The following is a 24,256-nucleotide window of genomic DNA, read 5'->3' as shown; positions in this document are numbered from 1 at the left end:
TAGATGCGGAGTTAGGAATAGTAAATCTATACTTCCTCTATATGCACTTACCTTTTGAAATGTCGGACCTCTATATTTTGTCCATGATATTCTTATATCACAATATTTCTATATTAGATATTCAGTAGTACAATCCTCAAGTGAGAGAAGTAGATCCTGAGAAACTAAAAAAGAAGTTCATCAGCTTTGGTATGATACAGAAGTTGACTGAAGGCAGAATTACTTGTGAGATCTGTCTAAAACAATAATGAGCCAACACAAATGAACAGCACTTTAAATTCCAGATGTCAGAGTTGAACGATGTACTAGAAGGCAACCAGTAGGCAGCACTTCTCAACATCTCTTAAATGGTGCTGTTTGAAAGCCAAAAAGCTGAAAGGAGACAGCAGGCATATGTTGGAACAATGTTAGGATGCATTTTCACCACAGCCACTGATGGTAGGGAGTGCATCAAACGAAGCAGAACCCCAGTTCAGGCATCAAGATTTTCCTATTCTGACATTCCCTTTGCCTGAATCAAAGTGGAGTTTGGCTATGGAGCACGTCTCATATTTCAGGTGGGCGGCTAAGATGGATTTTAATAATACAATTTAATGGCTAGACAATGAAAAGAGTGATGCAGCCCAAACTGTCGGTGGACTTCTCCATAGTCACTACATTTTCCATAATCAGATGAGGTGCAGGGATATGAGTGGGTCCATGATAAAAGAAGCAGAAGAAGGGTACGAAGTTAGATAACACTTTTAGTAGAGGTAACTAATTCATCTGTTGTTCTCTGAAGAACACTTTCAAAATAAAATGTTGGGGCATATTACATGAACCTCGTTAAAATTATCGCCATTTTAGCAGCAGGAGACTGCCGCTAAAACGGCAACAATGGGCTTGCTAATTTGCGTTATAGAATTCCAATAGAAGCCCAGGTTAGATGTGCAGGACATCTAACCTGGGCTTCTATTGGAATTCTATAATGCATATTGGCAAGCCCGTTATCCCCGTTTGAGCTGCAGTTTCCTGCCGCTAAAACGGCAATAATTTTAACAAGGTTCTTGCTAATATGCCCCTTTGTTTCTAATATGGAGAAAGGCAATAGCAGTCGAAAGGGTAGAGGTTGTTCAATTAAATGCGATTGACTTTGCTACCTCTCTGGCACCAAACTTTGGATTCGGAGCCCAAACTACTGTAGGTAGGTTTTGGATTAGGCTCTGAAATAAGTGATGACAAAGACTGTGATCTTGGCAAAAGAGTTAGGGTAACCCTTACTTGATCAGAGTTTTCAGCGAGTGAGAATTAGCAGGTAAAATTGCTGGCATTTTATGTAAAATGTCCCTTGAATGTGGATATTTTTAATATCTTTTGCAACCAAGACATTATTTATTACAAGGTTTAGCATCTAATGGTTCAGAACATATCTGATATGAGGACATATTGTCTGACGTAATACCAAGTCCCTTCCATCACAGTATTTCCCTAGGTTCTTCTCCATGGTGCAGACACGTTTTCAAAATTCATAATTGTGCGTGATAAATAATATTGAAAATTAATGTTTTTTGTGATGGATCTGAGATGCAAATATTGAATTAATAATATCGCAGTTGAAACAAGTTTTAACAAGTATTAATGTAATTCAGTTGTGCCACATTTTCATAAAATTGCTATCATAGTAAACGTGAATGCTGTTTTGATACTGTCCATTACACTCCTGCTTTCCCCCCCTCTTATCTCGTTCCCCTGTGCATCTTCTCTCCCTACAGGCTCTGCAGAGCAAAGATAAGCTCACGGAATAGTAATGATTCTAATATGCAGGTATTGTGGCTGAACTTTCTAGTGTTCCTAACTGTTGAACGTGCTCAAGTTCCTTTCACTGTAGTCAAGTCGCTAGGTTTAGCACTCTTTGATTGATGTATTGGCCATTGTTTAGACGTGTTGCATATTGGTAGAACTTCCTATGCTTGACTCCTTCTTAGAAAATGGGATAGTGTTAACATATAATGTTACTGATGCAGTTTCTTCAGATTTGCTAAAGAAAATGATGCATGGGATCATACCATGCCAAATCTGTGGTTTAGCTTATTTTCTATGCAAGAATTGTGTTTTGACCCCCTTGATTCTTGGGGTGAACCAGATTTTTAAATTCCAATAGGGTATTAAAATATTTTATTATTAAATAATAATATGTATAATTTTTTATACTTTTAACACTAAATTATATTTATTTATATTTTAAATAATTTAATTTAACATTATTCCCTTTAACATTATTCCCATGAAGTTGTATTTTAATTCCCTTGAAGAATGTTGATCTCTTCAACATCCTCATATCTGAACTCAACTTCCCCCACCTTTTTTTAGATCTTTTGTTGACCTACAGCACTTGGCAAAGTGACCTTTGCGGCCACAGTTCTTACCTGTGACCTTCCAGCCTAGACAATCCTTATGATTCGCAACATGCCCAGAATTGCGACACAGAAAACACTTACTCTGAAAAGACTTTAAGACAGGCTTAACACAGGTGGAGGACTTATCCGCTGCAGATTTTTCCTTAATGACTTTTACAGCCACATTGTCAATATTGTCTCCAGCAGCATCCTTGTGTATGACATCAACGCAGGCTTTAAAGTGTTCATGCATTTTGGCAATAGTAAGGACTTCTCTTGTAAGGGCATATTGTCCCTTTGCCACATACTCTTGTGAGCCTTATCCAACACACACCCCAGCATCAGTTGATCCTTCACGTGCTCCTCCAGAGATGCCTCAAAATTACAGGTAGCGGCTAACCTGCAGAACTCCATGATGTACTGTTCCATTGTCTCACCTTGGTGTTGCATTCTCCTTCCAAAGTGATACCATTCAAGAACAGTACAAGCCTTGGGAAGAGAATGCAAATCTAACTTTTTGAGGCAAATCTCATACTCATTCAAATCTGTGGCATCACTGTCGGAAAGATCAGGGAGGTAGATGCTAAAAACTTCCTGCCCATCTGGTCCAAAGCAATGCATTAGCAAGGATGTCTTCCTCTCAGCACTGAGGGAAGTCCCACACACACGGCATAATAGCTGGACATATTCGTACATTTTTGCCAAATTATAGGAGGTTTGCCGGGGATGATCAAAGAAAATACACTGTCATGTAGTGAGAGGCACTGGGCTAATAGTAAAGCACCCCAACATGTGCCTCACATGCAAGCCAGTGCCAAAAACAATACAATTGTCACTCCCAAAGTGAAGATAGTCATGGAGTGTGCACATCACTGTGTGCTAATAGTCAAAAGCAATAATCAAACTGACATTGAATGACTGCATAGGAATACGGAATAAAGGCTTGCAAATCACACAAAAATATAATGGTGAGCGAAGAGGTGAGCTTGTCACCTTACAACTTCTGGAGTCTCCAACACGCTTTGCAAATAAACAGGTGAGCATGTCACCATATAACTTACATGGCCCCAATGGTGAGTGTATCACAGCAGATACGCTTGACTCACAGAAGACTTCCAGACCCGAGAGGATATCACCCCTAACACACTTGTATGTGAAAAGTGGGTGTGTCACTGACAGACTCGCAGAAGCTAATGGTGAGCGTTTCACCATCGACACCCTAGCATGCAAGACCAGGACCATCCATTGGTAAGCGTATCACAGCTGACACCCTAGCATGCAATGCTCCCTCTCCGGAAATGCCAGGACCAACCAGCTGGTACCTAGCACAACAGGTTGCCAGGTAACAGGGAATAGTGATGGTGTGACGCACGCCTAGCTGTAGACGCGCACCAGGCCATACCTCGCAACAAAGTAGGCTGTAGTTGGCAGGTTGCAACTGATGTGGCAGCACATCACACCCTGTGAGTCTGAAGTTGGGTTGCTGGGCAACCAGAAACGCAATCATGCACCAGGCCGTCAGCCTTGCCATAGAACACGGCGCGCAGCATTTCCATTCCAGCTCATACAGTTGGAATCCTCTCAAGGCCTCATGAGGTGCGCCAGGCGCTCGAAAAGGCAAAATGTAATCCCAAAATGAAGTGAAGAAATTCAGACAGGCATCAGACAGCCTTAACATTGGTACAAATCCTTCTTTATGAGTAGCACTAAGTTGAATAAGACGTCAGCAAAGAATAGTCAGAGGTTGCTTCCTCCCACCCAGCTTCTATCCCCATATGTTAGTGCATACAAAGAAAAAAATGTGTGAAAGGTCTGAAAGTACCTCATGTAAGCACCACCAAGAGAGCTTCTGGTAGGTACTCACCAGTCTGTTAACGTTTTTTCATCATTGGTGACGTTCAAGACCATGAAAAAATTAGATCAGTGTCAAATGTAAGTTTTAAGACGTGAAAAACGGGAAGAACAGATAGTGATATGTGAAAGGTGCTTATTCTGTGCTATCCCTCTAAGACCCCGTAGTGAGAGAAAAGGTAAACTCGCTTCTCTAAGCTAAAATGAGTTGGAATTCACGCGCAAAGATGCCAACTTTATTAGATGCTGTGAGCCCACATAGGTTAAAAAAGAAAACACAATGTTGCAGACCACTTCAATTAGGGAAGGCCAACATGTTTCATTGCCAAATACCTTGCGGCAATTTCATCAGGTCTCGAGGCCAGTCTTCACCTCACTAGTATTTCGTTCTGAGCCAGGTGGTTGCCATCAGCATTCAAACCGGCAACCCACCTCCTGTGGGGTGTTCTCCAATCGTTAGTCACACCACCCCTGTACATAAGCACAATTGCTGCCCGTAAACAGCGTAGAGATGCGAGTCTGGCGTCGCTCCGCTCCTATACCTGAGCTGCCTGCTGTCCCTATCCCTGAGCTGCCTGCTGTCCCTGCCCCTGCACTGCCTGCTGTCCCTATCCCTGTGCTGCTTGCAGTCCATATACCTGTGCATACATTTGTCTTTGTGAACTGGTCTCGTAGTCTCTCAGTCTTAGACTTCACTTGGCCCATAGTCTCTCTCTCTCAATCATGGTTTAGTTGCCTTTGCTCAAAATGGAGGTCGAAAACAAGGGTTCAAAAAAGGGGAAGCAGTAGTGATTTTATCAGTGCTAATAAAACCTCCTTGCAGGATAAAAGATAGAGAGAAATAGAAAAGTCTGTGAAGTAAAAGTAAAAGATGAAAAGTAGGCAATAGGGAGAATGAGGTAGACAGCCTGAGAGTAAGACTGTTAGAGAGGAGAGAGAGAGAGTGAACGAGAAAGAGAGAGAGAAGATGAAGCCAAAGAAAAAGAGAGGAATAACAGTTAAAAAGGGTATTTTAGAGAGAGAAAGAAATATAGAGCAGGTTACAGAAGTTAGAGAGACAGAGAAAGAGAAATGGAGAAATAGAGATACAAATAGAGACATATAGACATTTGGGGGCAAAGGAAGAACACATATTATAGAAGAATCTGTGTACGATGTGTTTGCTCTCCTGTGTGGAAAAACACACACGTAAAGTAACAGAAGTTCCTATTTCTGCTCTTTGGTCCATAGTATCAAATTCCTCTCCCTGATTTACCAATACTACAGCACTTAACAACACCAATTCCTCAAGTCACCAATTCGTCAGGGTGATCCTTTCAGATAATGCATCTGAACTTGAGCAATTGCTGTTTTGAGAGAGACTAGAATAATGACACATATAAAAAAAATACATTCATTAATTTACAGATAATTGTAAATTTTTAAAATGGTACCTTCATCAGGAGCCTTACTCAGATTTGAGGATGTAGTAACTATTGCCTCTTTTGACTGTTGTCCGTTTGATGCTGTTTTGATAAAAGAATATGTATGTGTTACTGGTTTACCTTGTAAAAATTAACAAAACAATGAGCCTTTCATTTCAATTTTTTCTCGCCATTGATCCCACATCATGGAAATATTAGGGTCATACATCTACTCATCTTGTTCCAGGTGATATTTATCTTTAGAAATATACTCTTGCAGGAATAGTCTTCCTGCTTTTGTAATTGTATCTAATTGTATTTAATTAACATGTAATCCTATTCATAATTTGGGTAATTTTAACTTCAATATGAAATTGATGTCCACACCTCACCCCAAATATGCTTTGCAGGGTTTTTCATTTCATGCGTTTGTTCTTTAGAGGCACCTGAACACAACTAACATTAAATATATTACTGATTGATTAGGAAGATTCCTTTGCCCTAGCCACAGTTCCTGCACCTTTCCATCTTTCTTATTTATTGTGATTCTCTTAATGCCTTTTGCCATTGAATGCGCTCTCTCTTCCTTTCTGTAATTGTAGCTCCTGTTATCTGTTTTCATCCTAGCTATTTCGCCCAGCAAACTTCAATGTGAGTTTCACAATTTACTGCTTGTCTCACCAAACTACCATTTAAAAAACATGAGTACTGAAAACTATTTCTTACAATGGTCTATATTTGCATTTTTTTATTCATGATTTTATTTATGTTTTTTGATTTATCTTTACTTTGAACCACCTTATTTCATCCTATTCAGGGCTAGCTTTGAAAAGGGAAAAGCATTTGTGCCATTTCAATTCAGATGTATGATGAAATATCGATCACACATATCCTGTTGTACAAAAATATTTTGATAAAAACACTGACCACAAACATATCGACTTCACATGTTTATAGCATAAAGAATATAATGGTCTAAAATATTGTTTTTCAAAATCTCAACTTAATAATGGTAGGTTATATATATTAAATGTGACTGACATTACTATAATTTAAAATAAAAGTGAAATTACATTTAATAAAATTAATACATTTGAAAATATTTAAAATACAAATAACATATATATTAATTTAACTTAATTTTTTTCACATGCATATCAACTTATAAAACCTTTATAAATAAATACAATTATATTTTATTAGTACATTATACATATCAATAAATGCATTATGCAAAAAAAAAATTCTTAGCTAAAATATATAAATTATTATTTATAAAATTCAAAACAATTTACAAATAAAGTAAAGAATGTTAAAGAACCAAACATAATAGAAAATATAAATTACAGAAAATACACATTTTTTATAATACATATGACTTAAAATAAATATGCTGAAACTATTTTAAAACAATTTCAGAATAAAGTAATGTGCAATACCTAACTCCAATCTAAACTGATTAAAAAATTCACACACTTATACAAATACGCTATTCTAATCAAAATCATACAGAATTGTGAATATGTGTCCAATGGTGGGTTGAAATTTACTATTCTAACTCCAATCTATCAAACACTGGAGAAAGGGAATACATTAGGAGTGTGAGGATGGCAGATTAATATTCTAACTATAATCTAATAAACATTGGGGAAAGTAGGTAGATTGAGAGGGTCCGTTTTACTGTTCTAACTCCAACGTAAACAAAATGGAGAAAGTGCATACATTGGGTTGTGATTACAAGATCCCAGAATGTGTGATGACCAGACACTTTACTCAGAAATGACAATTTACAACCATATTATTTCAATAAAGCAATAAAAAACAACAGAGGTAGTGTTTTGAAAGAAACGTTCTGTAGATGATCACAGTAATTTTGTATTTCTTTTGGGAATTTCAAAAAAATATTGAGCAGATTGTTTCATGAAGGTTGTATTTCTATTGGGCACTTGAAGAAAATATTCTGCAGATTGTTGCAGGGATGTTATGTGCTAGTTAAAGAAAGCATTTTTGAGATCGAAGTCAACAATTTTTTATTATAATTTAAATGATTACCAAGGTGATGTGATAAATATTTGCAGAAAATCCTGTTGGTAAAGAAGGATATCAACTCTAGCTATTTTATTTTTGTGAAATCTGTGGGAGCTTTCATTTCAAAGCATCCTTCTGAGGGTGTGTTTATAACTCATGCAGATACTAGTATGTGTCCTGTAGCACTGCATATAATCAATCAATCAGCGAATTGTAAGCGCGCTACTCACCTGTGAAGGTCTCAAGGCGCTTGGGAGGGGGAGATGAGAGGGGGGGTGTCAGCAGTGCTGTTCAGCCATAGAGCCAAGTCTTGAGAGTTTTCTGGAAGGTGTTCAGGGAGGGGGCACGTCTGATGTCTATCGGGAGCTTGTTCCAGGTCTTGGCCGCGATGTGAGAGAAGGATCTTCCCCCTGTTTTGGCTCTGTGGATGCGTGGGGTTTCGGCGAGGACGAGGTTGGCTAATCGGAGGTTTCTTTTGCGTACGTGGAGGGTGACTCTGTCGTTGAGGTATTGGGGTCCGGTGTTATGTAGGCATTTGTAGGCGTGGGTGAGAATCTTGAAAGTGACTCTCTTCTCAATGGGGAGAGAGTGGAGCTTCCGTAGGTGTTAGCTGATGTGCTTGTGTTCGGGGGATGCCGAGGAGTTTGCGGAGTAGGGACTTGTTTACGCCGGCGTAGAGGGTGTTTCCGTAGTCCAGCCTGCTGGTGATGAGTTCATGGGTGACTGTCTTCCTTGACTCTGTGGGGGGGATCCATTTGAAAGTCATCTGGAGGATGCAGAGGGTGTTGAAGCAGCTGAAGGGGACCGCATTGACCTGCCTGTTCATGGAGAGGGATGAGTCGAGTACGATGCTGAGGTTCCTGGCATGGTCCTTGGGGGTCGGTGGGCTGCCGAGGGTGGTGGGCCACCAGGTGTTGTCCCATGCTAATGGGGTGGTCCCGAGGACTAGGACTTCTGTCTTCTCAGTGTTGAGTTTTAGGCAGCTGTTTTTCATCCAGGCTGCGACGTCCTGCATTCCTTCCTAGAAGTTGAGCCTGGTGGTGGTGGGGTCCATGGTGAGGGAGGGGATGAGCTGGGTGTCGTAGGATACAATGCTGAGGCCCTGTTGTTGGATGATGGTGGCGAGGTGGGCCATGTAGATGTTGAATAGGGTTGGGCAGAGCGATGACCCCTGAGGGACTCCGCAGTTGATTTCCGTGGGTTTGGACAGGAAAGATCCAGTCTGACCCTTTGGCTTCTGCTGGTGAGGAATAATCGGATCCAGTCGAGGGTGGTTTCTCGTATGCCGGCGTTGTATAGTCTGGCGGTGAGTGTGTGGTGGGAGACGGTGTTGAACACTGCTGACAGGACGAGCAAGATCAGGGCTACGGTGTGGCTTTGGTCGAGGAGGATGGAGATGTCATCTGTGGCGGCGAGTAGGGTGGTCTCGGTGCTGTGGTTGCTTCGGAATCCGGATTGAGATGGGTCAAGGACGGCGTTGTTTTCAATGCACCTTGTCAGTTCTAAGTTGACTGTTTTCTCAGCGACTTTCACAGCAAAGGGGAGGAGCAAGATGGGCCGGTAGTTTTTGAGGTCCGTCACAACCACTGAGGGCTTCTTGAGCAGGGGCCTGACTTCTTCGCATTTGCAGTTGTTGGGGAAGGTGCGGGTCTCGAAGTTGGTGTTGATGGTGCGTTGTAGTTTGGGTGCAATGGCGGCTCTGTGGTAGATGTGTGGTGGGCAGGAGTCAGTGGAGGCCCCTGAGTGAATGCCTTTCATAGTCGAGGCGGTCTCTTCGGCCGTGATCGGTGTCCAGGTGGAGATGGTGGGCTGGTTTGTGTAGCCGGAGGGCGGGCTGGCTGCAGAGTTGGGCGTACGGTTGATGAAGTTGTCGTAGAGGTTTTTATCTTCAGGTGGAAGTAGGATCCAAGCTTATCGCAGAGGTCCTGGGAGGGGGTGATGTCCATGGTTTTGCTGCGGGGGTTGGTAAATTCCTGGAGGATGCGGAAGACTTCCTTGGAGTTGCTGGAGTTGACGAGGATTTTGTTGTAGATGAAGGTCCGTTTGGTGGTTCTGATTCATTGGTGGTAGTTTGTCAATGCATCCTTGTAGGTGGTGTAGTTTCCAGGTGTCTTGCTGTTTCTCCAATTCTTCTCCAGGCGTCTGCAGGTGCGTCTGGCTTCTTGGAGGTTGGTGGTGAACCAGGGGGCTTTCCTGAGGTGCTGCTTGTCAGGGTTGCTTAGCGGGGCAAGCTTGTCTGCACAGTTGGAGATCCAGGTATGGAATTCGCTGGCTGCAAGGTTAGCCTGTTGCTGAGTTGGGGTTGTCTTGGATGAGGGTGGAGTTGAGCTGCTCGTCGGTGACTTTGCTCCAGTTCCTTCGTGTGGGCGTGGGGAAGGTTTTACGGCCTTGGGTTTGTCGACGAGGAAGTGTACGCAGTGGTGGTTGGTCCATGGGGGTTGCGTGGTGTGACTGAAGTGGACGCTGTTACCTCCTGCGAAGATGGGGTCGAGGGTGTGTCCTGCCTTGTGGGTCGGTGTAGTGATGAGTTGTTTTAGTCCGAAGTTGGCGATGTTGTTATGGAGGGTGGTGGAGTTGGGGTCGCTGGGGTTGTCGAGGAGGATGATCAGGTCTCCGATTAGTATGTAGTTCATTGCGGCGATGGCATGGGGTGCGATGAGGTCAGTGATGGTGTCAGCGAAGGGGTCCGGGCAGGGGGATCTGTAGGCGAGGGTGCCATGGAGTGTGGAGTTAGGGCTGGTCTGGATCTGGAAGTGCAGGTGTTCAATATTCAATTCTCCTCCTCCAACAGATGCTCTTCAAAACGTGAAGAGCATCATATGCTTCAGAAACTAAAAGCCAATGTGTATTGAACAGTTGTAGTTAGAGAACTATAAATATTTCACACTTGTCTATATAGGATTGAGAGTGATCTTCTCTGTGCGTTTCATTTATAAGTAGCATCCAGAAACTATAAAACTACACACAGCTAGAAATCAGGCAAGGACATAAAAATAAAACTTAGTCTGACAATTCAGATGCAGCAAAATCATTGGGCCCGATTCACAGAACTAACTTAAGGCAAAATCCTAAACTTACTACTTTTGGTATTCACAGAAGTTAGGATTTTGTCTTAACTTTGTCGTAAGACAAACTTAAGACTGACTTTAAGACAGACTTAAGACAGACTTAAGTGAGGATTTTGTCTTAAGTTTGTCTTAAGTCTGTCTTAAGTCTGCCTTAAGTTTGTCTTAGGTTTGTCTTAAGTTTGTCTTACCTTTGTTTTAAGACAAACTTAAGACAAAATCCTAACTTCTGTGAATACCAAAAGTAGTAAGTTTAGGATTTTGTCTTAAGTTAGTTTTGTAAATCGGCCCCATTGTGATCTTCGCACCTAGAGGACAATAATTTTTTTGCGCAGATAGGAGTTTCATCCTTCCGAAAGTACTTTTGGGCACAAAAAGAGTGACTATTTATGTATGATACGTATTGTTGCAAATAATTGATTTGATGTTATGTTGATATTGAACAGAAAGTCATTTATTTAAAAAAATGATGATGGGGATAAAATAATTAGGCCACAAAAACTGAGAATTATAAGTGACCATGCATCATTTAAAATATGGGGCCTTAGTTTTTGGTGGACAGGGTACCTTGCTGTCAACATGGAGAAGTACCCTGTACACAAAACTCATGATTCCCTTACTCTATTTTTAGCTGACGCAACAACCATGTCTCCTCTGTAAGAGCTTCCGCTGGCTCCACTGGATCTTCTGGCAGAAATCTTTGGGTGATGGCTCGACTGACATTGGACAGTTACTCAAAGTACCTCAGAATGTCTTCCTTATTTAGGGAGGCTGTTCTAACTTATTTTTTTTCCATTTGAGACAGTCAAGAAAATGCCAGCACATCAGGGCATTTCCTTCTTTTTTTTTTAAAAAACTCTCACTTTGGGAATTTTGCATTAAACACAAAGGGCCCAATTTATATGTTGGTGCTAAACATACTCCTTCACAAAGGTGAATGAGTATGCTTACCGCTAACATAATAGTCCACACGCCAAATTAGAAGCATGCGGACCATATTTTGGCCACAATGGTGACTTTTCCATCTCCACAATGGCCAAACCTCTCCAACAGCCCTATGGAGTGAGGTCTGTTGGAGAACTGGGTACAAGTTCACCTGCCCAATTTGGATGGGCAGATATATAGCAATTTCTTTAGTGCCCATTTCCTCTAGGAAAACCTTAGCAGTAAGGGGCAGTAAAAAACAAAAAATGCCCCCTCTCTATGGGAGATGACTCTCATGTTGAGGGAGGGCAGTGCTTTTTTTTAATTTTCAAAAACAAAAAACTGACTTTGAGGTTTTGTTTTTGATAATAAACAACTTTGTGCGGCTCTATCATGTTTGACGGTACCATATGGGAAAGTTCCAATGCTTTCACAGGAACTCCACTAGATGGTGGTTCCTTTGAATGCTTGAAATGTCTTTCAGGCTGACACACATGTCATAGTTTGGTGGTCGAGACCTTGGACAGGGCATTGGAGTAAATTACTCCATCGCAATGGCAGAGGACGACCCGACTACCAAATTACAAATCAGGCCCAGAATCTTTGCTGTTTGGGTACACTGATTATGGTGCCTGTAGAGTAAATCAGGTTTGGTGCCACAGCAGATCTGTTATTGTGGTGCTTCCTCTGAAGGTACAGCAATCTTTACCTACCTAGTGGAGATCTTTAAAGATGATGACTGTAGTCCACCAGGGCAGCATTCCTTTGCTGCCCTAGCGGAACAGAGCGCTGGCCACACATCTCTATATGTGCCACTACTAGAAACATCATTTAAAACAGCAAAACACCGTTGTCGGAACTGGGACAAAATTCTGTATCAAATTAAATCTAATACTGTGTTAGTAGATGGAGGAACAGTTGAAATTTTACACAGGCCAGACCCTGATTCCATCCCTGAGTCACCATGAAACTCCAGTACAAAGCCATTAAAAGACAGAAGTGACTGATCCTTAAAATAATATTTGTTGTCACCATCTCAAACACGGAAATCCCTTGCCACAAAAGATTAGTGGCCATATGTCAAATACACCTCCTGAGGAGGCAAGTGGCTCGGAGGATGAGCAATTAACCAAGGTGGGGAAGACTTCAAATATTCCCAAAAGGTCACTCATTTTCCTAGTCTTAGTGTTCAAGAAGCACAACACTAACTTTATGTAGGCCGGGCAAGAAGGGTAACACTGCCTTTTTGTGGGTCAGGGCTCTAGTGTACGGTTTCCTGATGGTTAAGCAGAATGCACAAAACCACTAGTATGATCAATTCACTTCCAAATGTCGGAGGGGAACCTTTGACTTTTCACCTCTTGAATGAGAGCAATGGATGACAAAGCCTGAGCCATATCTATTCACATCTGACAGGGGCCCACAACTGCCCTGCTACTTATCACTTTGAAAAATTCTGATGTACATGTACACGTTGGGAGGCTGTATAACCCCGTGCATGCCTATTTTGTAATATGAATTACATACCATGAAAATAAGAAACACATTCACTCAGACGCACCTCATTTCATGCAAGAGAATATATGTGTGGTACGTGCAGTTTGGAGAGATGAGGAGGTCGTCGCCACGCAGTATTCAAGTGTTAGTGGCTGGCTAACTTCCATCACCCCGCGGCTGTGTTAGACCGATGTACAGCATTCTGGTACCTGTAGTACTGACGCACTGGGCGTCCTACAGGGTACCCCAGGCAGCGAACCACACCACACGCTGTCTGTCCGGGGGCGGAGCCAGCTCACACCTGATAGGAGGGAAGAAGGTACTTGAACCAGCATGTTTGCCCGCCTCCTGCAATCACCATCTGGCGCTGAAGAAGGCAAATCCACGCCGAAATGCATCCACCCTAAATTTTGGTGTGTGTGGCAATAAAGGACCCCTCTAAGGACTCCCCTGTGTGGACTCTACTTCTTGCTGTTGGAGAAGATTATTTGTTCACATTATAGCGCGATTGCCAGTAACGCACTTTTGGAGGCCCCTGCACCTTCAAGTGGTCCCGGTCGAGCTGGCTTCTGCTTCCGCAGATTTTGACGTTTTCCAGGTGACTGGATTGACCGGGTGCCCACCCATGGACTCAGCAAGAAAACCGGCAGTGTTAGAGACATTGTGCCCCACCTCGGGTGAACTGGAGCCCCAGTTCTGCCCTTGCTTAATGGACTGCTGAGACTGTGTGGTACGTGCAGTTTGGGGAGATGAGGAGGTCATCGCCACGCAGTATTCAAGTGTTAGTGGCTGGCTAACTTCCATCACCCCCGCGGCTGTGTTAGACCGATGCACAGCATTCTGGTACCTGTAGTACTGACGCACTGGGCGTCCTACAGGGTACCCCAGGCAGCGAACCACACCACACGCTGTCTGTCCGGGGGCGGAGCCAGCTCACATCTGATAGGAGGGAAGAAGGTACTTGAACCAGCATGTTTGCCCGCCTCCTGCAATCACCATCTGGCGCTGAAGAAGGCAAATCCACGCCGAAATGCATCCACCCTAAATTTTGGTGTTTGTGGCAATAAAGGACCCCTCTAAGGACGCCCCTGTGTGGCCTCTACTTCTTGCTGTTGGAGAAGATTATTTGTTCATATATATATATATATATATATATATATATATATATATATATGTGTATATATATATATATATATATATATATATATATATTGGGACTGTCCTTCTGCCCAGAATCCAATTTTAACTACACCCAAACCCGTGTGGACATCTATAGGTTTATATATATATATATATATCAGGCGCTATTACCTGTGGTTGGTGATACAATCACTGGCTTCCCTGCTGATTGTTGTGATTTTGTTCCTTCGATATCTAAAAAAATGAAAAAGTGATTAGTGGTTCCATTTCCAATCAAAGAAAGATAGAAAAATGTGTACATGAATTGTGATACTTCAACAGACCTGAGTCATTGGGAAAAGCGGAACCTTTTTCCAATTGGCTAGTTTGTCACTATTGCCAATGGCATCAAAGATTGCTAAAACAACTTTGTAAACTGGTAATAAAGACCCTCGTAATCTTATTGCAAAATAAAAGACTTTTTTTCACCCCATTTCCAAAGACAACATGATCAGCTCTCAACGACTCTGTCTCCGCTTGTGTTGGGTTTACCTGGCACTGGCAAGTGACTTGTTACATATTGGTGTGATACTGCATGATATAAATTAGCACAAGCATCATGCAGGCTGTCTATAAAAATACCCCCATTAAAAAAATCCCACAGATAGCATTTAGCATTCAATGAAGATGTTGCTTGAAGGTCCATGAAGAAGTTGTCTTTTTGTTTCTTTAAAATGTACATGCATGTTAAACAAGTTGTCAATCACTCTGGTGTAATGTAATGAAACCATAGGTAATACAAGTCATTGGAAAGAAAATGCATGATCCAGGAACCAATTGTAATGAGAATATCTGAACTTGATGTCAACCATCCATACACTTATGTTATCATATTAGGAAATTGTTACCATGGGCAAAATGTTAGGGTGTTGTCTCAGCATGCAGGGCTATATCAGCAAGATGCAGAACTGTGAAACATCTGATCTTCTTGTGCTTTATAACTATCCTATGACTGCGCCAGCTCCACAAATACTTTTGTGAGCTGGTCTTACTTCCCTAGTTCATTAAATAGCTAATCATCTCTACGTTAGGTTTACGCTCCGTAGGGAACCGGAGGCTTACATGAGTAGGCTCCATGTAAAACTGGATATTGCTCATAAACTAGGCTCAACTTAGACTGATGGATTAGAGAGTGTTTATGTATCTATAGAGTGATCCAGGCTTGTGAAGTTTTATAAGGAGAATCAGAGGTTGTTTGTAGACACTGACAAAGGTTATTTCAAAGACTATCAACATCTGTTATATGAGAGAGGGAACAGCATTTCTGGCAAAAAATTTCAGTATTCCCATGCACCCTCATTGCTGAACCAACATTTGGTTTTGAGGTTAGCAGAAGGTAGTGTCCCCAGCAGCAGAACCACCACATCTTCCCCACTGGGGGTATAATTTTGCTGACATGATGCTGATGCAATGGTGTCTGACCAGCTACACAATTGAGAGCGACCTGTCAGAAGTCATTTGCATCAGTGCCCAACCTGCAGAGGTTACCATTGAATTAATGGAAGTTCAAGAGTGGAATCTTTTCAAATGCGTCCCACACATTAACAAAAACTCCCAATTCATGTGGAATATTTAATAACTGAGTCAAGATTGTTGGCTCATTCTCCAGCACTTACATACGTGACAGCAGTTCACCAATGCTGCTATGGTATGGCAGGATTGTATTGTATTTGTACCATCTGAATTTTAGATTTATTTATTGTTTAGATTTGTAAACTTTATTAATTAAACCTATAACTCAGTTGGGACGGCAATTTTGGGTGCATGCAAGAAGATGTCACATCACAGCTGCCTTTTGACGAATCAGCAGCTCTGTGCCTTAAATCTTTGTGCTGTGCTAGACAGCAGGCCTCAAGGAAGCCTGCCTGCCTGCATCTGTTTGTGCCAGGATACAATCAGCCATGCTGTTCCGCATGCATGGGTTGATCTTCGTTGGATATTGTGGAGGCTAAAGTAATGAAAACATATTCCCCTGCATTTTTACTGACCCTATTTTCGTCCATCACCCTGAGGTAATTCAGGTGTGTAGTGAAAAGGGAAAAACATCTGCCATGTCTAATGGAAACTTGGCTAACAGATGACAGTGCCTCCACTGGAGATGAACTAGTGTCTGCTAACATCAAAATCTGTAGGGAAGATAGTCGCATCCCTCTTCGGTTCTGGTTGCAGTTACATCCATTCAGAATAAACCTCTCAACACAACTGCGGAGTAATTGGAAGACCTTTCACTTTTAACCTATGACCCCCTTGCTGACGAAAGCGGTGTCCACTTTCAGGTCCATTTCCTCGCAAGTAGACCCCCCCACCATGCTTTATTATTTTAAAAAGGCATTACTTAATTTTCTTATTTTTATTGGTTTTACTAGAATATTCAATTCATTACCATAATACAAAAATAAAAAAGACACATATACATTACTGTGAATATACATATAATGCATCCTTTAAATCTGATACCAGCCTCAAATCTTTACATATTTATCTAACAAATTAATCCTTGGAATAATTATTTTTTTCTGTTTAGCTATTTATTTTCATTCAAGGAACCCATGACGAAAACATGAAGGTGGATCTTTTGCCTTCCATAATTCCGTAACGAATAACAAGCATGGCTATTAACCACCACCTACACCTGGCGAGAGGGGATATACCTAGGTGCTTAGAACTACCTAATAATATTAGCAACGTTTCTGGAGCAACTGTTTTTCCATAAGTTTGTTAATATAGCTAAGCATGGCTCTCCGGAATGCCTCTATTTTTGACAGGTCCCTATCATATGCTTCCATGTCGCCTTTCTTTGGCATCTTGGGCACTGATCAAGGATATGAGGGTTCTTTTTTTTTTTAATTCGCCCATCCTAATGCTTTTCTACTGTGATCTGAGGCTTCTACCCAAAGATCCCTATTCAGACATAGGGTCTACCTGGTCCTTCCTTTTTTTAATTAGTCTATCTATAATTTCTTCTTGTTTAGAATTTAAAGTACGTAAATATCTGATCAATAGACCCTTTCTTTAGTTCATTATCTCATATAAAAACACAGTTTTAGTAATAGAGTGCGAATTTTCAGTCGCATCCATTTAGAGTTTACGTAGTTTATCCATAATTTGTATACAGGAAAAAGCATTCCATCCCGCAGGGTAAAGATAGTCACTACAGTTTTGCTCTCAAGTGACAAAATTAATTTATTCTGCCACCTTCCTATTGAGCCCAGGCCTAGCAGTTGCCAGTGAACTAGGTTATTTCCTACTAGATTATCACATATTACCTCAAGTCTGCTTTCTGAATGTAGGGAAGGACTTTGTAATCTTCAGACAAATTGAGTATACTGTGGGCCTCATATACAAGAAAGTGCGGAACCACAAGCCCTTTGGCTTCACCACCCTGCGGCACTTTCAAAGCACAGGGATGTGACGGATCGCTTTGCTCTACCCTGTGCTGGTGCACAATTTGCTACCATGCGCTGACGCAGACACCCTTGCACCACGGTGCAAGGATGCCTGCTTCACAGGGATGATTGATTATGTGCAGGAAGGTGTCCTTTCCTGCACAAAAACAATCACTAGATGTGATTGACTCGCTCTATGTGTGCTGCAGAATGCAGTACGCATAGAAAGAGAAACAAATGAGGAGAAATGAATAAATTTCTCCTTGTCATGTCTCCCTACGCCTCCCCTATGGAGGCGTAGCATTCAGACGCATTTCCAGGTTTACGATTTCCTGTCCTTGTAAATATGGGGCAGCAAAATAAGCCCCGGTGCATCACAAAAAGTAACACACTGACGTCCCATGGGGCTTGTAAATAAGCCCCTGTATATTTAATCCATTCAGTGGGCGAACTCGCACAAATTTAAGATTAGGATTTTTGTTTGAGGAAGACCAAACAGACTTCTATCACCACGCATCTGATCTAAAAAATTGCCGTCAATAGTTGTCATAGTAACACCAAGCTGTAAATCTTGTGATGGTTATTATGTATGCAGCCATATACTATTCTCTAAAATCAAGTAATACTAATCCCCCTACCGCCTTGGCGGAGAGAACGTTTTTGTAATCCAATGCTAGGTTGCATATGCCCCACAGCCCATAGAAGTGAGCTGATTAGAGATACCAGTTTTGAAAAAAAATATGTATAAAACAAAGGGTAATGTGTTAAATAAAAAAAAGACAAACCGTATGTTTATTAATTTTTATCAGGGCAGTCCTGTTAATTAGTGCAACTGGATAACGTTTTCCCTCTCTCTAATAAGGGCTGCCCCTACTTCAGCAGTGCTGTATAAACTGAATAATACAAGTCGGAGTCTTTTTCTGTTATCCAGATAACCACGTACAAAGGTAGATGTAGCACATCAACCTGCACGTTAACCAGTAGTATATTCAGACATTAATGTTATATCCTCCGAGGCCTGTAAAATGAATTATATATCAAAGGTTTGTTGCATGTTTGCTTGTTCTGCATGCAAAATAGTGCCATGTCATCGGCATAAAGTTTTAATTTAGGTGCTTCACTGAGGACATATTCAATGTTGTACTAGAGCGGGGTTCTCCAAAGTCGGTCCTGGAGGGCCGGATCCATGCCACATTTTTAGCATATCTCCATTTAGATAAATGCAGTTATCTTAAATTTCGGGCCTGGATCTGGTCCTACAGGAATGGCTTTGTAGAACCCTGTACTACAGCATAATGCTATTGCCAATGGTTCTATGAAGTATGCAAAAAGAGATGGGGCACTACCTACTTTTTCAATGTCTTACCCCTGAAAAACAGGAAGACGTACCTGCTGAATCGTCCACTACCCAACTTCTGCTTCTCCTCTGAAATCAGGGCATCAAGATTAGAGTAATTGAAGGAGACACTTTTCACCAGGTCTAAGGAATGTAATTTTAGCAACGGTGTGCAGAAATAAAACAAAATACACTAAGAAGTCATAAATTACTGTGCACACAAAGAAGGCCCCTTATATGTCGAACTAGCTTTTTCTTATTATCGCTGAGTTAAAGTGCCCCAAAGCAGTTTAAACTGACTTTTCCCTTCACACAACTCTGTCAAGGGCATTTGAGTTTCCACTTTGAAAAGATTGTAAAAATGCAAGCTTCCATCAGCAGAAAAAACGTGTTCCACCGACTACAGCAATATTGGTATCATTTCTGGAGCCGTATTACATGACTTTTGAACAAGTCACAGTGGCTGGAAACTTTTTAACATGTCACACTGTCTCAATTTAGGACAATCATTTCTGAAAGCCACCCTTCAATCTCTCCCGAAATATCCTGTGAGAATCAGGAAACAGAAAAAGTGTGATGATCAAAGTAATTTTCGCCTGATGCCTTTGACACCCCTCCTCTGCAAATTGATAGAAAAAATTGTCTTTCACCAACTGCAGTAATTTATCAAAGAGAAAAATCTCCTGGATTCAAACAGGTTTTTGACGAGGCCAAAGCCCTGAGGCAGAGATGCTCTTTGTTCTAGATCATGGGTACTCGCAAACATTACTCTGGGGGGCACAAAGTACTGTCTGTGGCTTCCTGAGGGCCGCAGCGATGTCAGCAGGGTGAGGGTCGGGGTATTGAAAGCAGTACCGGTCGGTGGTGAGAGTAGCTGCCGGGCGGTGACGTGGTGAGGGGAGGGGCAGGGTGGGGGTACTAATCTATGGATTACGCAGGATTACAGGTAAGTAAACATATAAATAAATAAAACGAATTTCGTTGCGTGCGCTGCATCGCATTTGGGGATGCAGTGCGCGCAACGAAATTTGTTTGTATTAATTTATACGTTTACTTACTTGTAATCCTCCGTAATCCATAGATTACTACCCACCACCCTGCCCCTCCCTCTTCCCACGTCACCGCCCGGCAGCTATTCCCACCACCGACCGCTACTGGTTGAAAACTGGATGTTGGGGTACGCAAAGAAGATCCCTGCTGAAGGTAAGTTGTCTAGGAAACATGCTTTGCTTCTTTACCATCAATTCAGCAAATAAAGTATGCCCGTTTTATAGCTTTCTGAATTTTTTCTACTCATTCAGTGCTGCTGTTCACCAGGAGACCGCAATTAAAGGTCAGGAGGGCTGCATGCTGCCCTCGGGCGGTACTTTGAGTATCCCTGGGTTAGAGTGAAAATCTCTTCATTTATTTAAGCCTGGATGATTTTTGACTCTAGTACATTAACTGTGTTTTCCTTTTGCAATAAATGTGTCCATTAGATCGCTTTAATTATGACTGAAGGTGTAAAGGTTCTTTATGGCTTCAGGTCATCCTTGGCTCTACTCATACATCTAAGAGGCCATTAATGTTGCTTCAAATGGTCTTAAATCTGTTTTGTTTCTGACTGAGTTGACATATGTGTTCAGGGTGCTTCTAAATAAGGTGATTTGTGTTTCTTCATAGCTAGGTAGCCTAGATTATTCATTACAGCCTACTTTGAAGATGTTCACTACAAAAGAGTTGTCTTATAAATGGGCCGTCTTTCTTTGGTGTTTGTCTCCAGGGTTCTGTGATCAGTTGGTGTATATCCTCAAATATTAAGGACTAGGATGAGGCAGAATATATCTTTAAAGGGTAAGAATTATGATGAAGAACATCCTGAAAGTCTAATGATCGGATTTTACTAATAATCTTCATTATTCGAAGTTCAAGTCTTCCATCACAACCTTTGGCCCACTAGTCACCATAACTATCATTCACAACTACAGACAAGGCTTGGTATCTAACAGGAATAACTGGTAACAAAAAGAGCTTACAAGCCAGAGGAGAGCACGGAGCGGTGCAAAAATACACACAGTGAAGGGCGAAGCAATAATGCCTGACTCTTAGGAGAAATTACCCTTAATGGATAAAGTCTTTGAAGAATACATGACATTGGAGTAATACAGCGTGTACGTTAACTAGTACTTCAATCATCTTAAAAATCTATATTATTATGAGGGATCTTCTTACCACGCCTGGAAGTTACTCGATATATTGTATAGATGCTTACCAATAAAGCACCTCACTACATGCATGGAGGCTCCGAAAAAATGAATTCAGTGGTTTAAAAGTACTAGATGTAAGAAAACGTACATGAGTGTAGTCACTAGTTTGAGGTTGAAAAGTGCAGATTTAGAGTTTGGTGGATGTCCCACATTTGCCAAACTACAAATCCTCCATGCAACAGAGTTCAGTTTGTGTATCCTTGTGGAAAGAATGCTGTCAGAGCTGACACAGGTGTTTCATTGAGACTCTCAGAGCTGTGACCTAATCATCAAGACGGCTGCACTAAGAGGGATACATGTGACTGCACATGTGGTAGGCGGTCTATATTTTACTATGTGGTTGCACTGACAAAGCCCAAAAAGTGCATGTGCTACATACTGCATTTATGTGCATGAGACAGTCAACCGCGATTGCAACAGCGATTCCATCACAGCTACGGATAAGACACGTGCAAGCATATCTACAATGATCATGCTAAGTATTTTTTTTAAATCTTTTAATACGTATGGGTATAATTTACAGCATTATAAGCATGAAAATTGCTTGTGAGTAGGAAAGCATATTTGCAATCCTGTGGAGGTAAACAAAGGCATGTGATGACTAAGCAGGTCTGGCCGTTCGGTGTATGCAAATGAAAAGGAGCTAATTATGCGCAGAAAACACGATTGCTACACACAGGATAAAGACACTGTGAGTGATTTTAATGATAACTGAACATTGCCAACAGTAGCATAACAAAGGCCCCCGCAGCCCCGCAGTGCGGTGAGTCCCCTGAGCTTCAGGGGGCCCCTCTACACAGTACCTGTTCTGTTCTGGGCCCTAGGCCCACATACAGATACGAAATGGACACACACACCGATTGATTGCTGGGTTAATGAGCCTCGAGCACGTGCGCTCGGCTCCTTTTATTGACTGTGTCACGTGACTCGTGACACAGTGGTGGGTGGGTGTTAAGTGTATCATTACATGCAGCAAACAACTAGACTGTGTCCTCTAGGACACAACATTCCTCCCAAAATTTGATAAACATTGAGGAAAGACAAAAGTCCGAACCTGTGGGAGAAAATACACAAATATACAATAATTACAAATTTACACTCTTCACCTGCTTGCTTGATGACGACAGTGGAAATTGCTGCTGAAATATTTATTCTTCTTGGCTCGACGTCCTGGTTCTCGGTGGGCGTGCTCTTCTGCACTTGCGCCGTGGAGGTGTGTTGGTCAGTCCACTGAGATCTTGCTTTTGAGGGTGACGCCAAACAGGATGACCAGATGTTAGACTTGAAGGATGTTGTCTTCTACTGGTCCGTCGGTTTCTTCGCTGTAGGCAGCTTGGCTTTACATTACAAAGGATGGAGTGTTTGAAGGACATTCTTCTCACTAGGACGCCCCTCTCTCGGGTGTTCTCCTGCCACGAGATGTTCCGGAGGCCCTTTTCATCAGGTTTCCACTGGGCCGGGTATTCTTCCACAGCGTTGCTCCAACTCCACAGTCTGCGTGTGAATGGAGGAGACGATGAGGGTACTACCTCACAAAGTCCATAGCTCCACCTGAAGGGTAGTTTTTGACTCCTGCCTTTGCGCCCAAGTTCCTCTTCTTCCTGGGACGTGCAGGTTAGACGGCGATGGATCCATCTCGCTTGTCGGGACCTTCTGCCACCGGTGTTCCTGAGCCCTTTGCCCCTTGGATCTCCACGGGCTGGTGTGGATTGGTCAGTTCTCCTTTTTCAGGCCGTCTGAGCTCCCTCCGCATCCAGGTTTCCGCTCGATCTCAAAAGGTGGGTGTTGCCAATGGTCCGGCCTGTGCTCTCCTACCGTCCACGGGTCGTCGGGGTCTTGTGAATAGGTGCCTGTTCTGTTCCTGGTGCCATCAGTGTTCTCCTGGACGTGTGGGTCACTGTACAAGATGTTGTGGTGTGTGTAACCTCTTCTCCTTGTAAGTGTGTAGACTTATAACACCTCTCCTAACCTTTTCCAGATGTTGTTCTTGGCGTCATGCCACATGACTTCTTTCTTCATTCTTTCTTTTCACAACACGGTGCGGTCACCTTTCTGTCTTTGTCTTCCTGACCAGGCTTCTTCAAGCAGCGTGCACTCCGCCTGTTTCCCTCTGGTCTTGTCCTGGCTTTAGGACACTGTCTTCTCTCTATTCTTCTGTGACTGGACCGGTCGTTACGATCTTTTCTCTTTTTCCTTCTCGGGCGACCATCTGACTGGTCGGCTTTTCTTTGGGTGCACATCTGGCTGTTCGGATCATCCTTTTCTTCTTGGGCGATCTTCTTTGCTACCAGATGGGGTGGACAGCTTCCTCTTCATGAGTCTTCTCGCTGTCGGCGATCGTTGGGATCGCCATTTGCTTCTGCTGCAGTGCTTTTGCATTGGCGCAGTTTCTTCTGCGCTCTTCGTGTGCTCTGCTGTTTCCGGAGGGTTACTTCACCGCTCCATGGACCTTCTCCGGTGGGTGCACTTCTCGTGCGCGCTGCCGGTGAGGTTCTTTAGCTTCTTGGCGTGGTGATCTTGCGTCACTCTTTCATTGCACATCATTGTGCATGGCAGTTGCAAGTTTGTGCTTCACTTCGTACCGTCGTGGTACATCTTCAGTGTCGCTTTGTTCCTTGCGTTTCTTTATCTTCTCTGGCGTCTTCGCTCTACTCCACGTGCGTGCTGCACTTCTGCTTCTTCCAGTACTTGGGTACTTGCTGCGTACTTCTTCTAGTACTTGAGGTGTGGCTTCCTTATTCTTAGGCGCTATCATGTACAATCCGCGTCCGGGGTACACTGGTGCGCTTCCGTCGGTTGCCTTTGAATCTTGCTGCTTGCGGTAGACGGTCTTGACTCGCCACTGCCATGTCTTCTGTTGCTGTTCTCTTCACTGCGGTTGCGGTGAGCACCTGTGAAGCCCAGGCGTCACCTCACCTGTGATGATGGGTCTGTGTCTCCGTCCGCGTCGCTGCAGGCTTGTTTTC

General features: G+C 42.5%; 1 protein-coding gene across 2 annotated transcripts in view; it reads right to left on the bottom strand.

The window, feature by feature from the left end:
• EMCN (endomucin) overlaps nt 1-24,256 on the bottom strand; it is a 754,511-nt gene that overhangs the window by 381,555 nt on the left and 348,700 nt on the right. For both annotated transcript variants that reach the window (XM_078676082.1, XM_078676083.1), the window contains exons 3-4: nt 14,455-14,517; nt 5,660-5,731 (exon numbers count right to left, since the gene is read on the bottom strand). In XM_078676082.1, the coding sequence (XP_078532208.1) occupies nt 5,660-5,731; nt 14,455-14,517 (135 nt within the window). The remainder of the gene's footprint in view (nt 1-5,659; nt 5,732-14,454; nt 14,518-24,256) is intronic.

This window comes from Lissotriton helveticus, chromosome 2_1, assembly GCF_964261635.1.
Source record: "Lissotriton helveticus chromosome 2_1, aLisHel1.1, whole genome shotgun sequence".
Lineage (NCBI taxonomy): Eukaryota > Metazoa > Chordata > Amphibia > Caudata > Salamandridae > Lissotriton > Lissotriton helveticus.
This window is presented reverse-complemented; position numbering and strand designations above follow the sequence as displayed.